This window comes from Danio rerio, chromosome 16 (assembly GCF_052040795.2).
Source record: "Danio rerio strain M-AB ecotype USA chromosome 16, GRCz13ab, whole genome shotgun sequence".
NCBI classification, from domain to species: Eukaryota; Metazoa; Chordata; class Actinopteri; order Cypriniformes; family Danionidae; genus Danio; species Danio rerio.
The window spans coordinates 42,158,312-42,173,475 of NC_141036.1; the positions used below are offsets into that span (position 1 = coordinate 42,158,312).

The window sequence follows — 15,164 nt, forward strand, 5'->3', positions numbered from 1 at the left end:
TGGAGCTCAACATATCTGATCAAATTTTAATACTCTGAATATAAATGCATTTTTTTCAAGCTGTTCCACTTTTTCCCATATTCATTTGAGTAATTTAAATGTAATGTTCAGTATTATTATTAATAGAACAAACTGGTATGAACATTTTAAAGTCAGCAAAGCTTCTAAAATTAAGCAAAGTAAAACTTGTGGCTCTTTGAACTTGAATACCCAATTCTAGATTGCATTTAGGAAATTATTTTTTATCAGTGTAAGTCAGGATTGTCGACCTGAGTAAATTATGATGTGCACAAATAAAAGGAATAAAAATAAACAAAACACACTGAACCACTACAGCCTCCATTGTAGTATTGCTGGTTACAACAGTACAGTTAACTGTTAACAGGCTGATGAATGACAAAACTCTTTACACCTTCAAAGCTTTAAATCTTTAGATACATTTAGACTCTCAGCTGTAAGGGTAAATACAGAAGAGTCTAGCTGTGCATAGGCAGAAAAAAAGCATAAAAATGGCATAAAAAACTGTAAAGTGACGACTCGTACACAAAATATGGCTTGATGGAATCCAGTGAGAGCAGACCACAATGAACACTGCGCATGAAGATTTGATCAATAGACTGAAGCACTGAAACCATGTCAACTCAACTGACATCTTACAAAAATTAATCCAGATAGTGAATAATATACATTTATTGAATAATATATAATAATATAAATGTATTGAATAATACAATTTTAGAAAATTAAGTACAGTTGTTAATTTGAAGGGGTGGCGTGATATTTATTTTTTGGGGGTCCCCGAAAGAATTCGCCCTACACAAAGGGGCCCTCAGCTGAAAAAGTTTGAAAACCCCTGGTCTAGGCCCCCAAGCGATCTAGCCCCCAAGCAGTATGCGTCCCTTATTTTTTTTTCTATCAAAAGTGGTAACCCTAGGTTATCTATTGGTTATGTTTAAGGTTATGTCTAGTTTATGTATTTGGTTATGTTAAGAGTATGTTCAGGCTTTCATATATTGGTTCTGTTCAGGTTATGTAAGTTATGTTTAGGTTGCACAGAAATAACAATTAGAATATTAAGCTCATTCTAAGTGATTTTCAATGGAGAAATGAGGCAGTCAATTCATTTTCTTCCAGTCAGAATAGAAAGCAGCATATTTAATTATATAATTCTGGTGTTTTTTAATATTATTTTGCTTTGTAATTTATTTTTTGCATAAAAAAAGACAGCTCTGCAGTGTTTTCTATCATGTCATGTGGATTTTTTTGCACTGTTGTGTTTATTTGTCTGAACAGAAGGACAGTGTGGATGTTCAGACGAGCAAAAAACTTGAGGATGAGGAAGCGTTTGGAGAGGAAATGGGTTAAAATGTGAGCGTGAGTCAGACGTTCCCTGAGCACATGCTGAACTTTGCATTTAACTTAAGATGCTGAGCTGAATAATACAAAAATACATTAAAGTGCTCAGTTTTTATGATCAACAATAGATTACTGGGCTTGCAATGCAGAGGCCGTGGCTTCAGTTCTGTACTGATGAAATTTAAATGTAAAATCATTAATTCATTCATTCATTCATTCATTTTCTTTTCGGCTTAGTCCCTTTAATAATCCGGGGTCGCCACAGCGGAATGAACCGTCAACTTATTCAGCATATGTTTTACACAGCGGATGCCCTTCCAGCTTCAACCCATCACTTGGAAACACTTATTTACACACTTATTCACACACACACACACACACACACACACACACACACACACACACACACACACACACACACACACACACACACTACGGACAATTTAACTAACTCAATTCACCTATAGAGTACCTGGAGGAAACCCACGGCAACGAGGGGAGAACATGCAAAGTCCACACAGAAATCCCCACTGACCCAAACGAGGCTCGAACCAGCGACCTTCTTGTTCTGAGGCGATTGTGCTACCCACTGTGCCACTGTGATGCCCATATAATATGATATTTTATATAATGATACATTATTAATATAATAAATATTAGCTTATAATAAACAATTTAGCCTACCCAATTCACCTATTCCGTATGTTTTTTTGGACTTGTGGGGGAAACTAGAGGAACCAGAGGAAACCCACGCCAACACAGAGAGAACATGCTAACTCCACTCAGAAATGCCAACTGACCCAGCAGGGGCTTGAACCAGCGACCTTCTTGCAGTCAAGCGATTGTGCTGCCCATGTAAAATTATGTAAACAAAAATCTAAATTTAAACAAAAATTTAGATGCATTAGAAAACATGTTAAAAGTGTCAAATATATCTTTAGATCCTTTATTGAAAAACATCTATCAACCCAATATAGACTTCCTTGTTTTTTGTGCATAATTCTGTGGAAACCTTGAAAGAAAACATTACGAGGTAGCAAGAAAAAAGACTGATAATTGAAAAGAAAACAATCAATCAAACAAACAATCAAAAAAGATCCTGTTTTGTGTGAATAAGTGTGTGGAAACCTCCAGGAAGACTTTAATTTGAACTTTAAACTTTAATTTAGGCACTGCTGTTTTGTTTGTAACTCTAATAAAACATTTACATTATTTTCTCATTGTAGACGTGCAAATTTCAGAATTTTTTCCCTTCACAGTGAAGAATGCTTAATCATTTTATCAGCTCAGAAAACAGCAATACTACATGATTATTCATTCATTCATTTTCTTTTTGGCTTAGCGCCTTTATTAATCAGGGGTTGCCACAGCGGAACGCCAACCTATCTAGCATATGTTTTACGCAGCGGATTCCCTTCCAGCTGCAACCCATCTCTGGGGAACACACATACACTCTCATTCACACTTGTATAAGGACAATTTTAAAGAGGGGTCTGGATGCAGACCTGGTGCAGTGCAATCTGAGCTGCATCCAATGCTTTTAATTGGTTCACCTAACCTCACCCTTTACCCTACCCCTCACAGTGACATCACTAGTTCCATTTGAGTGCATTGTGTCTGACGTTGCATCACTGAGTGATGCAATCTCAGCTCGCATCATAAAGGCTGCATCCAGATACTATTGCAATTTTAGCTTTCCCAATTCACCTGTACCTGGAAACCGGAACACCCGGAGGGAACCCACGGCAACACGGGGAGAACATGCAAACTCCACACAGAAATGCCAACTGACCCAGCCGAGGCTCGAACCAGTGACCTTCTTGCTGTGAGGCGACAGCACTACTTACTGCGCCACCGTGACGCCTCAAGATTATTCAAACATTAATAAACAAATTTAAGATCAGTAAAATCAGTGCAACTATCAGAAGGTCATGCATGTAAAACAGAGCAATGATGTCATCAAATAAGCTAAAAATCCATCGTTATAATTGCTTGTTTTTATATGGAAACTATACGCATACGTATATGTAATGCAGCATGACAGATGGGAAATTATCATTGCGTGCATGTGTGGTTTAGCAGATAGACATGATGAAACATCATATAACAACTCTAAAATATATATACAGTTGTGATCAGAATTATTCAACTTTTAATATTAATAATTACAATTATTATTTGATTTTTTCATTTTTTTAAATATTTCCCAAATAATGTTTAACAGAGCAAGGAAATTTTCACTGTATATCTGATAATATTTGTTCTTCTGGAGAAAGTCTTATTTGTTTTATTTCGGCGAGAATAAAAGCAGTTTTTAATTTTTAAAAAAACATTTTAAGGTCAATATTATTAGCCCCTTTAAGCTATATTTGTTTTCGATAGTCTACAGAACAAACCCTCGTTATACAATAACTTGCCTAATTACCCTAACCTGCCTAGTTAACCCTAATTACCCTAGAGAAGCCTTTAAATGTCACTTTAAGCTGTATAGAAGAGTCTTGAAGAATATCTAGTCTAATATTATTTACTGTCATCATGACAAAGAGAAAATAGATCAGTTATTAGAGATGAGTTATTACAATTATTATGATTAGAAATGTTGATAAATATTTGCTCTCCGAATTTTGAAACTTGGGAAAAATAAACCAGGGGACTTATAATTCAGGTGGGTTAATAATTCTGATTGCAACTGTATATGTATTTATTCAATTACAAAGTATTCTTTAAAAAAAGGAAGACAAAGTGCATCCCACTTTACGTAACATAACTGTGCATTGTAAATAAAGATGCATTTTCTTCAGAAAAAAATAATAATATTTACACAGATGATTTTTTAGAGTTAAGCAACGGTTACAGGTTTCCAACATTCTTCAAAATATCTTATTTGTTTTTAACAGAAGAAAGAAATTGAGTATATGATGACGGAATTTTGAGTTTTGGTGAACTGTCCCTTTAACTGCACTGTATATATGAATATACAGTATATTACAGTAACCGTCTATATAAAAATATGCATTTACAGTGCAGCCTTTCACAATTAGCGAATCGCGATGTTACAGGATTTACTGTGAGTTTTAAAAAAGTCATGGTAAGCAATTATGCTTTTAATGATAATGATATTTAAAAAGATATTACTAACCATCAGAAAATGTACCATGGTTTACCCTGATTATGACAACACTACTCAAAGCTGAAAGCCTGTAAGCTGTCACAAAAGGAGACGGGAGATGTTCATTTATTCATTCATTTTCTTTTCGGCTTAGTGCATTAATTAATCAGGGATCCCCACTGCGGAATGAACTGCCAACTATTCCAGCAAATGTTTTACGCAGCGGATGCTCTTCCAGCTGCAACCCATCATTGGTAAACGCCCATACATACTCATTCTCACACACACAAACACACACACACACACACACACACACACACACACACACACTACAGCCAATTTAATTCATCAACTCCCTATACACACTAACACACTGATCATCATCAACAATAATAATAATACACACATATACTGCAGAGAAACACACACACACAAACACACACACACACACACACACACAGAGATCATCATCAACAATAATAATAATACACACATATACTGCAGAGAAACACACACACACACACACACACACACACTGATCATCATCAACAATAATACACACATATACTGCAGAGAAACACACACACACACACACTGATCATCATCAACAATAATAATAATACACACATATACAGCAGAGAAATACACACACACACACACACACACACACAAACACACTCTCTCTCACACACACACACACACACACACACACACTGATCATCATCATCAACAATAATAATAATACACACATATACAGCAGAGAAACACACACAAACACACTCTCTCTCTCACTCACACACACACACACACACACACACACACACACACACACACTGATCATCATCAACAATAATAATAATACACACATATACTGCAGAGAAACACACACACACACACACACACTGATTATCATCAACAATGATACACACACAGAAACTGCGGAGAAAGACACACTAAACAATAATAATAATACACACAATCACAGAAACAAACACACACACACACACACACACACACACACACACTCACAGCAGAGTAAAAAACACACAAACACACACACACTCACAGCAGAGAAACACACACACAGACACACAGACACACACACAAACACTGCACAGAAACACAAACACTGGTCAACATCAACAACAGCTAATAACCAGTAAATGAGTGGTTTTTTGCACTCTTACCGAGACGTTGGCGAGGCAGGTCTCACAGGAAGTCAGAGTGTTGCATGCTGGGGTTAAAAATAAAGTATATGAAGAGAAGAGACAAAACACAAACAATAAAAACACTCTGACAATAAAGAGATCTGTGTGTTCAGAAACATGTTTTGATGTTCTGAAAACAAATGTATTTAATACTAAAGCCAGGAAGAAAATTTATATTCAAATGTTTTTGTTTCTGTGTTTATTTTTAAATCTTCTGCATTATTAAACTACTCCAAAGTATTTTAATGTTTATAAGATCTTCACATAAATGCTAAAACACTTCAATGTTATTTATTTTGGTAAATGGCTTTTAATTTTGGATTTCTGTGTTATTTTAGTTTAGTCAAGTTTATTTGTTTCGAATTTATAGTATTATTTTTATATGTCTACATAGTTTTTATGCTTCTTATTTTAATTTTGTTAATGCATCAAGTTAAACTAAATTAAAATTCCTTGGCAATAAAGCAAGTTAAAGGTTTATATATTGATATACACTTTTCAGTTAATGTTTAATTTATTTCAAGTAACAAAATGGTTTCAGTTTACTTTAATAACCCTGATGCTCACAATACATAAAACATTAAGAAAGAGACACAAACACGCATTCAGTGAACGGTATGCGCTGCATAAAACATATGCTGGATAAGTTGGTGATTCATTCCACTCTGGCGACCCCTGATTAATGAAGAGACTGGGCCAAAAAGAAAATGAATGCTTTATAATATTATTTGTGTGCACATACATTAGATCAGACAGTAATGAAGCTAAAACTAGAGCTAATCTGACAAAAAAACTAAAGATGTAAACATTTCTAAAGATGTTTGATGACTACAAAAATATTTTAATAAATATTAAATCGGTTTTGTTCAAATGCACAAAAATATAAGACCTATATTCACTGAGAAATGGATAAAAATATTCATTTTCAAACTGGGGTGTTCATTAAAATAACCGAGTAAATATATTGAGGGCATTGCTTTTATATTCTCACATTCTTTCAGTGATAACTTGTGAGACGGTCCAAATATTGTTGACTGCGCTATACTGAATATTGGATCTGAAATCACATGTATGTATGACTTGAAAGCAACATTAGCACTGTATTTTAATAGTCATTGGCTGCTAATATGATTTCACTACTTACAATTTGCAAACATTACTTTTCTGTAATCTTATTAAGAAGAATAAATGTCTGAATGTGCAAATATAAAAACCAACTTTACCCCAAATACTAAAAATTGGCCTTCAAAAAAACTAATTTTCAAAGTTCCCAAAATATGCAACTTATATTTCTGTGATATTATTTCAACACACACATAATTTTAGTGTTTTTATAGTGAAGACTAACAATACTGGCATTCAAATATATGACAACTTTAAAAGTTAGATATATTTAAAAAACTAAAAAATATATTAAAGAAATACAAACATACAGTAAGAAATTGAGGTGAAATAGTCTTTTATTGGCACATTCATTCAGTGACAATTTGTGAGACAGTCTAGATATTGTTTACTGCGCTATATTTTAAATACTGGATATGAAATCGCATGCAAGCATGACTTAAACAACATTAGCACTATTCAATTCACTGTAAATAATGCTATATTTTGATAGTCATTGGCTGCTAATATGATTTCACTATTAAGGACATGAAAATAATACTTTTCTGAAATTATATTAAGCAGAAAGTCTGAATGTGTGAATATAAAACCAACTTTATATCAATAAAAATATGACCTTTACTCCCTGAAAAATATTAATTTTCAAATAGGGCGTACTGTATATGATTATATGAGTTTAAAATGAAAATATGATGAAGAAATATACGATAGAATGAAATATATAATTAAAAATACAAAACAAGGGCCTTCAAAACAATTTAATTTCCAAAATTCCCAAAATATGGAGCTTATATTTCTGTGACATTACTTAAACACACACAGACAGACACACAGTTTTTGCATTTTATATTGAAGACTAAACACTACTGCCCCTCAAATTTGACTTTGAAAGTTAGATATATTTTAATATGTAAAAGTTAAATTAGAACATTAACATTAAGAACATATTTACATTATGTAAGTTATAACAGAAATACACATACAATAAGAACAATAATAGAAACATGTATAATACTCTATTTATTAATATGTATGTGCATTACGAGCACTTTTAGACTGCAGATTGTTCGTTTTATATTAACACATTCAGATTTTCTCCTTAATTTAATTTCAGAAAAGTATTCTTTGCTAATTCTAAATAGAGAAATCCTATTATCAGTCAATGACTATCAAAGTACAACATTGTTCACAGTCAAATAAACAGAGCTAATGTTGTTTTCAAGTCATAAGTTACTTGTATGTGATTTTGACCGAATATTCAAAGTAACGTATCATGGTAAACAACATAGGGAGCGAGTCACAAGTTGGCAATGAACGAATTTGCGGCTATAACACCAACTTTACCTCAATGGAATAGAAATATGGGATAAAAATAAAGGAAGCAGATGCAGATGAAAACGTACGTTTGCGCACAGGTGGAGCAGTTGTAGGTTGTTGTGTTGTTGTTGATTCTGATTCAGAAAAACTGAACGCGACGCACATCAGCAGGAAGGTCGACCAAAACACAAGAAACTGCCCCATAATGTGAAGAATTGTACGCTTTAAACAGCAGAACACTGTTGACTTTATGTCTGGACCCTAAACTCTCCCTTCAACAGATTAAATACTCCCAAAAAATACTCCAAAACTCCGTTTAAAGGAACTAAAGCCGTCTTCTTCTTCTTCTTCTTCTTTTTCGTTTAATGGCGGGTGGCAAACCAGCTTGAGGTGCATTACCGCCACCTACTGTGTTGGAGTGTGAGACTTCAATGAGTGGAAGGCTTACTACATTCTCTAAGAAGAAAAAAAAAAAAAAAAAACTTTTTTTAAAACACCTTTTTTAAACCCTTTCATAGTATATTAATAATAATAAACAATATTCATAATAAAAATCTAAATAAAACTAACTAAATAACCAAAATATAATTCTTTCCGATTAAATCCTGTAAAACAACCCTGTACTCCTCAAGAATTATAGCAGATAATCATATACCTTAGTTTCTTTCTGAGCATTTTTAAAAATGTTAGTGATTGTAATGTCTGTCATGTCCAAATCTCTTAGTTTTATTTTAAACTGGTCCCTCTCTCTTCTATATTTTGTGCACTTGATTAATACATGTTCTATGGTTTCGATCTGTCCACAATGTCTGCAGCATTCTGTTTCCCTTTTCCCTATCTTGAATAGTGAACTGTTTAAATTGGAATGACCTATACGAAGTCTGGATATGACTGTGTCTTCCTTCCTGTTCCCATATACTTTCCTTTCTTTCCCCACTTTATTTTGTATATTATACAGATGTCTTCCTTTTGATTCTGAATCCCAGTCCTCTTGCCAAAGATTATTTACTAATTTATTTATAATATATTTTATTTCTGTTTTAGATAGCGGGATCTCAATATCCACCTCATCTTTCCCCAATGCTGTTTTTGCCATCTTATCTACTATTTCATTTCCTTCTACTCCTACATGAGCAGGGATCCATAAAAATTTTACTGTTACTCCTATTTGGTTTATTTTATTTATGTTTTGAAATATTTCATTTAGTAGATCCTGTCGTGTTTCTGAGGTCCCCATATTCAAACAATGTAGTGCTGAGTATGAATCAGAGCACACCACTACTCTTGATAGCTGATTTTGTTCCACCCACTGTATTGCCATTGATATTGCCATTAATTCTGTTGAGAAAACTGATATATGATTACTTAACCTCACTGAAACATTTTGTTTATTGTTAGGAATATATAGAGCTGCTGCTGTATAACCATTGTCTGGATTTTTAGACCCATCTGTATATATTTGTGTATAATTTAAATATTTTTGTTTTAGATATCGTCTTACTAGATTATCTTTAGACAGACTCCTGTTCTTATCCTTAATTATACTGTGTATCTGTAAATCAACTTGTGGCACTTGAAACATCCAGTGAGGTGTATCTGGTATAGTTAATGTAGGTCCTATTTTTATTTGATCCAATCCTAATTTCCTGGCCTCCAATTCTGCATTCCACCCGAAACTCCTGTTCTTGCTATATTCATGTTCCCAACAGTTTTTGATTATTGCTTTTACTGGGTGTGTAACTAAAGCCGTCAGATGATCGACGCTGACTAAACACGGAAACACAGCAGCGCTGCGCCTTCACAATAAAAGTCCCGCGCGCACGACACTTAAAGGGATAGTTCCTAGCAAGAGAAAACTTTTGTCACCATTTATTTACTGAACATTTATTACCTCTGTTAAACAAAAATATGTATTCTGAATAATGCTAGAAATCGGCAGGAAAAAATACTATGGAAGTCATTGTCTAGCAGTCTGTCTAGCAATGTTTAGCCTAAATGTGTTTAACAGAAAAAAGAAACTCAAACATGTTTTGAAGCAAGTGAAGATTGAGTAAATGACGACAGAATTATCATATCTGGGTGAATATTTCGTTTAAAGTCTGCATTAAATCAAAATGTTCAATGTTTATGTTGCTAGCATATGGCTAGTCTTAAAATAAACAAGTTAATCTGTGCAAATGAATCCACTTAAAAGTTTGTTTTGTGGATCTTTAATCAAAATCTGCCCATCGGCTTCTTTTCTGAAACGGCGATTCTTTTCTGACGACTCTGACTGGCCAGGTTATGTCCGAGTCCAATCAAAACTGGACTCGAGTCCTAGTTCAAGTACCCCAATACAACCAAAACCCCTCTAAAACCAGCCTGGTTGACTAGCTAAAACTAGCCAACCAGCCTAGGCTGGTTTAAGCAGTTTTTTTTTTCAGTAGCAGTCTTTGTTTTCATGAATGAATTATTTTTGTTCCAGTTTGTGATGTTTTATTCGATTTAAAACCAATTAAATTATTTGCTCCTGTTATAGTTTGAGCCAAAAATATGTCAGATGGGCATAAATATACGCCCTTTATGTTGCAAAGTTTAATTTCCAGATTAAAAAACTAAATTAACCATATAAATGAATGTCTAATGAATGTCAAACGTCAAACTAACAATAGGTTACTGTCGTAACCCCGGTTCTCTGAAACATCGAGTGGAGAGATCCACCTATGGGAAGGCATCCGTGCCTGACCTCTGCAGAAGCATCCAATTGCACCAAGTCTGGCTTGACAGACAGAAGCGCGTGCCCAATGGCAGGTAAAGAACCGCCCCTTTACCTGTGCGCATAAATCATTCTGCACGCGCTGCTATTCCTCAGTGAGCATATTCGCTTCTCGTGCAGCAAGCGGGGCAAACTTGGTGGATCTCTCCACTCGATGTTTCAGAGAACCGGGGTTACGACAGTAACCTATTGTTCTCTTTCATCATCTCGTGTTCGAGATCCACCTATGGGAGATATGGACAGCTCCCCGGTTGCCCAATACACTCACAGCGAGGCCCACCAAGCCAGCGGACGGTCTCCTGAAAGGCGGTGCATGACACGTCACAAAGCATGTGGTAACATGCGTTTAAGGATATATATATATAAGGATATATATATATATATATATGTATATATATATACAATATATGTATTTGTACATATAAAATGTATATAATTTGTGTCAGGTGAGGGTATGATAACACTGGGGACAAATTTAAGCCAAGTTAGACCAACTAGGCTCAAAAAGTTGTAAAAAGCATACGGCACAGGGCTACGAAGAGCCCACACCTAAGACAGAATGAGCTACCGGAGTCTGAGTAACATCAAGACGGTAGTATCTGACAAATGTATGTGGAGAGGCCCAGCTTGCAGCGGCACAAATGTCCTGCAAGGAAACCCCTCTAAATAGAGCCCAAGAAGCAGCCATGCCTCTAGTGGAATGTGCTCTGAGGCCCCCTGGAGGCCGCACTCCCTTAGATTCATATGCCAGAGAGATGGCTTCCACAAGCCAATGAGAGAGGCGTTGTTTAGAAATGGGATTCCCCCTGTTTGGGGGGGCCCAAGAAATGAAGAGTTGGTCACTTCTTCTAAAAGAGCTGGTCCTGTTGATATAGGCCCGCAGAGCTCGAACAGGACATAAAGCATTAAGCCTCTGATCCTCCGTGGAGGAGAATGGAGGAGGGTGAAAAGCGGAAAGCTCTACCCCCTCACAAGAAAAATTAGGGAAGCATTTTGGCATAAAGGCCGGGTTAGGCCTGAGAGAAACTTTTTCTCCACTGAGGGAGAATTTAATGCACGAGGGGTGAACAGAGAGTGCATGTAGATCACTGACACGTTTAGCTGAAGCCAAGGCCAGCAGCAGAGCTGTCTTGAAAGACAGATGCTTCAGAGAAATAGCCTCTAGGGTCTCAAAAGGATGGTGAGTCAAAGCATCCAGCACCATGGAGAGGTCCCACTCAGGAACAACTCTTCTAGTGACTGGAAGGGAACGACGGGCACCCTTCATAAATCTACGAATAAGAGGGTGTTGCCCAGCCGTGCTGCCATCAAACCCTACATGACATGCAGTGATGGCTGCTAGATAGACCTTGATTGTAGAAAATGATTTTCCACAGTCCATAAGGCCTTGCAGAAAGCCCAAAATATCAGCGACTGAGCACTGATATGAAATCAGTCTGCGCTCCTCACACCATTCCTCAAACACGCGCCACTTGCAGTCATAAAGGGACCGTGTGGAGGAGGCTCTAGCGTTCTGAATAGTTGCAATAACACGTGGAGAAAGCCCCAGTGTATTTAGGTTTGCCCTTTCACGGGCCAAGCCCAGAGAGCCACCCTGTCTGGACGAGGGTGGTAGATTTCCCCATTCGCTTGGGACAGAAGGTCCGTACGTAATGGGAGGGGCCATGGCTGTGCATGCAGAAGAGGGATTATCTCTGCCAGCCATGGAGCCCTGGGCCACCTCGGTGCTATCAGGATCAGTCTCAAGCCTTGTTCCTTCACCCTGAATAGGGTTGGGGTTATTAGGCAAAGAGGAGGGAACGCATAGAGCAGCACATTGGGCCATGGATGCGCCAGTGCGTCCACGCCGAGGGGGGCATCCTCGTCCTGTAGCGAGAAGAACATAGGACAATGGGCGTTTTCGCGCGAGGCGAAGAGATCGACGTCTGCCTGGCCGAATCTCTTCCAAAGCAGGCCCACTATTTGAGGATGGAGACGCCACTCCCCGTAGAGTGGGTTCCCCCTTGACAAAAGGTCTGCACCCCTGTTCAGAACGCCTGGGACATGGGTTGCCCGTAACGACAGAAAATGTTGCCTGCTCCATACTAAAAGCTGGTGAGCTAAGGCGTGGAGCTTGGAGGATCGCATCCCCCCTTGGCGGTTGATATGTGCTACAGCTGTAGTGTTGTCGCACCGCACTAGCACATGATGCCCCTGCAGGCGGGGCAGAAAATGTTTTAGAGCTTTCCACACAGTGAGAAGCTCCAAATAATTTATGTGGGCTGAGTGAAGTGTGTGGGACCACACGCCGTTCACTATCCTGCCCTCCTGTGTGGCGCCCCACCCTGTCAGCGAGGCATCTGTCGTTACCACTTTGCGCATCATGACAGCCCCGAGGGGGCTCCCATGAGCGTAAAACTCTGCGTTCCTCCAGTGGCGCAGCGCTGTTGTGCACGAGCGCGAGACTGTGACATACAGGGAGAGATCGCATAACGGGCTGAGATGAAGAGATAAAACCCACTTCATGAACGCCCTCATTCTCAAAAGGCCTAGTGGCAGGACATGAATAGCCGAGGCCATGAGACCTTGTAGTCTGAGACATGTACGATACTGTACCCTTGCTCCTTCCCTGAATTGTGAGAGACAATTCAGAAGAGAGAGAATGCGCTCTTGCGACAGGCACGCGCATCGTAATTGAATTCAGCTCCAGTCCCAGAAAAGTCACATTTTGGGATGGAGTGAAACTGCTTTTGCTCACATTCACCTGGAAACCGAGTGCTTTGATGTGAGTGAGCACACGGAACGTATTTTGAATTACTTTCTCTCGCGAATCGGCTATGATCAGCCAATCGTCTATGTATGTCAGGATCTTGAGACCAGCTGTTCTCAGCGGCGCAAGCCCTGCCTCCGCACACAGACAGAACGTCCTCGGGCTTAGTGAGAGCCCGAACGGAAGAACTGTGAACTCGTAGCAAACGCCCTGGTAAGCGAAACGGAGAAATTTCATGTGCGGAGGATAGATGCTTATGTGGAAGAAAGCATCTTTCAGATCGATCGATGTGAACCAATCGTTCTGATTTACTGAGCGTAAGAGAGAACCGTGTGTTAACATTCTGAAGCTGTATTTCCTCAAATGTTTGTTCAACACTCTGAGATCCAAAATAGGACGAAGAGAGCCGTCTTTCTTTGGAACTAGGAAATAACGAGAGTAAAACCCCTGCCCGATCAGGTGCGGGGGTACCACTCGAACCGCCCCCTTCTGCAGAAGAGAGGAGATTTCGTCTTTCAGAATGTGAGCAGAGCTCTCTTCTGTTTGAGAAGAGAGAACTCCGTTGAAACGCGGGGGTCTTTTGGCAAACTGAAGCCTGTATCCCCTGGTTATTGTGTGAATTACCCATTCGGGTGCTGACACAGACTGCCAGGCTGTTACCTGATTCGCAAGTGACCCCCCACACACTGGAGAACTGCTTACTGCAAATTCGGCCGGTTTGTTCATTTCTGGTGCAATGGCGCCCTCTAGTGGACAAACTAGGGGTGACATGCAGGGGTTCACAGAAATGTGTTCTTTTGGGAACGAATTCATTTGATTCGTTTGTTTTGAGGTGTATTTTGTGTGTTTTGTGTTTGGGAACACATGGGCCGAAGCCTTTATTTGAGTGAGGGGAACAAAGTTTGAACGGTGTGGTGACACTGCTTGAACACTTTTCCTCACAACAGACCCCTTGAACCTGGGGCGAGAACACACAACGTCCACTGAACACATGGGGTGGACGACCTCCTTTTGAGCTATTCTCCGTCTTTTGGACAGAAGCTCTGGGGCAGGAAAATAGTCTGTAGGGCTTGTGGCCCGTGAACACAGACTCGGCGCCCCCATTGGCTGAACATCAGGCCGGCCGCTTGCGTTTCGGATCCGAGGGGGTTTGGGCAGGGGGTTTTCCCGCGGCAGCGGGCGTTGTTCTTCCCCAAGGTTTTGCGGAAGGATGGTTGCCCTGTCGCGGAGGGGGTCTGGTGCGAGGTTTATCCTTGCCCTGATGAAAATTCCGCCCTGTGGCAGGGGGAATAGGGGCGCGCGCTGGGGGCACCTGGCGTGGAGCCGCTTTCCTAGGAAGACATAATTTGAAGGCTTCATCCTCCTTCTTTTTGTCGTCGCAGCGTTGTTGCATTAATGCAACAGCGGGGCCAAAGAGAGCCTGTCCGGGCTCTACTGGGGCGCCCGCAATCCGCCTCTTTTCACTGTCAGGGAGGCCCGACAGATTCAACCAGAGCGCGCGCTCTCCTACCACCGAAAGCGCCATGGAACGCCCGCAGGCTTGGACGG

At 38.9% G+C, this 15,164-nt stretch overlaps 1 protein-coding gene across 9 annotated transcripts in view; it reads right to left on the bottom strand.

Moving 5' to 3' along the window:
* The window catches only part of LOC141378260 (serine/threonine-protein kinase pim-2-like), a 74,052-nt gene extending 65,576 nt beyond the window's left edge, over positions 1 to 8,476 (bottom strand). For 3 of the 9 annotated variants that reach the window (XR_015511824.1, XR_015511822.1, XM_087287567.1), the window contains exons 1-2: positions 8,199 to 8,476; positions 5,653 to 5,699 (exon numbers count right to left, since the gene is read on the bottom strand). Coding sequence is in view for 1 of the 9 variants with exons in the window: in XM_087287565.1 (XP_087143691.1) it covers positions 8,199 to 8,316 (118 nt within the window). In the remaining 8 variants the exon portion in view is untranslated. Of the gene's footprint in view, positions 1 to 5,652; positions 5,700 to 8,139 lie in introns of all 9 variants that reach the window. The other 6 variants (XR_015511827.1, XR_015511825.1, XR_015511820.1 and 3 more) reach the window with 4 other exon arrangements.
* Between the last annotated feature and the right edge of the window lie 6,688 nt (positions 8,477 to 15,164).